A 1,128-nucleotide genomic window follows, 5' to 3' on the forward strand; every position below is an offset into this window, starting at 1 on the left:
CCCCTTAGTTTGCATTGCAATACTTCTTGATGACCACAAATAAATTCAGAGGGATTATTCTCAGTGGAGACCTGGTGACACAGTGGTTAAGAGCTTGCCTGCTAACCAAAAGATCGGCAGTTCGAATCCACCAGCTGCTCTTTGGAAATCCTATGGGGCAGTTCTACTCTGTCCTATGGGGTCGCTCTGAGTCGGAATTGACTGGACAGCAAAGGAATTTGTTTTGTTTTTGGTATTCTCAGTAGCAACACATCCATTCTCTCTCAAATTATCAGTATCCGATTTTCAGTTGTGAGTTGCTGATCTTTCATGCCACTTATTTTCAGTCAAAGTAATATTGTCAAGGGATTTAAATGCAGTAGTCAGAGGCTATATTCTGTTATTCAGAATGAAAAGTCCTAAAGGGCTGTAATGCAGTATTCTTGTTAACTGACAGTGGTCACATAAGGTACATACAGGTGACTAAATTTAAAAGAGAGAGAAAGTAATGAAATGTATTGAATTTTTTTTTTTTAATGGTTCAAAAGGTATTTCAAATTCTTTCTTTGACTCAGAACAAGACATCACTTTTCAGGGGGTTACTTCTCATTTGTCCCTTACTGAGAAAAAGCAAAGTATGCATAAAATATCCAGTGGCCTTCCGGAATGTTTTGATTTGTAAACTGTGGGAATCTACAGTATTTTGCTAGAAAATAAGGAGACTGTTGCTATGAAACATATTATTAGGTCATTTCTAATACAAACTTTCTGGTTGTTCTTGACCTTCGCAGATACACCGAGGAGTGAAAGGGTTTATCCGGGACCTTCGAGGAAACCCAATTGCCAATGCAACCATCTCTGTGGAAGGAATAGACCATGATGTTACATCTGGTGGGTGTTCTTTGCCAGGGTCTGAAGGTTCTAGCGTTACACACAAGAGCATAATTACTTATTATCATAATTATAACCATTACAATAATCTAAGCAAAGCCATTGAATGCCTTATATCTTTTTTCACGTCGCTTCCCCAGCTTTGATCTAGTTTTATGTGTGGGAGCCGGTCAGGTGGAGTTAAACTCAGGATTGCTGCTGTGTTTGGAAATTGAGGTACAGCAGATGGCACCCTTTCCTTAGGGATCTCACTCCAGA

At 39.4% G+C, this 1,128-nt stretch overlaps 1 protein-coding gene across 1 annotated transcript in view; it reads left to right on the top strand.

Moving 5' to 3' along the window:
* Positions 1-1,128, top strand: part of CPE (carboxypeptidase E) — a 132,781-nt gene that overhangs the window by 127,686 nt on the left and 3,967 nt on the right. The window contains exon 6 of the mRNA XM_023725468.1: positions 771-870. Coding sequence (XP_023581236.1) covers positions 771-870 — 100 coding nt within the window. The remainder of the gene's footprint in view (positions 1-770; positions 871-1,128) is intronic.

This window comes from Trichechus manatus, unplaced genomic scaffold (assembly GCF_000243295.1).
Source record: "Trichechus manatus latirostris isolate Lorelei unplaced genomic scaffold, TriManLat1.0 scaffold00315, whole genome shotgun sequence".
NCBI classification, from domain to species: domain Eukaryota; kingdom Metazoa; phylum Chordata; class Mammalia; order Sirenia; family Trichechidae; genus Trichechus; species Trichechus manatus.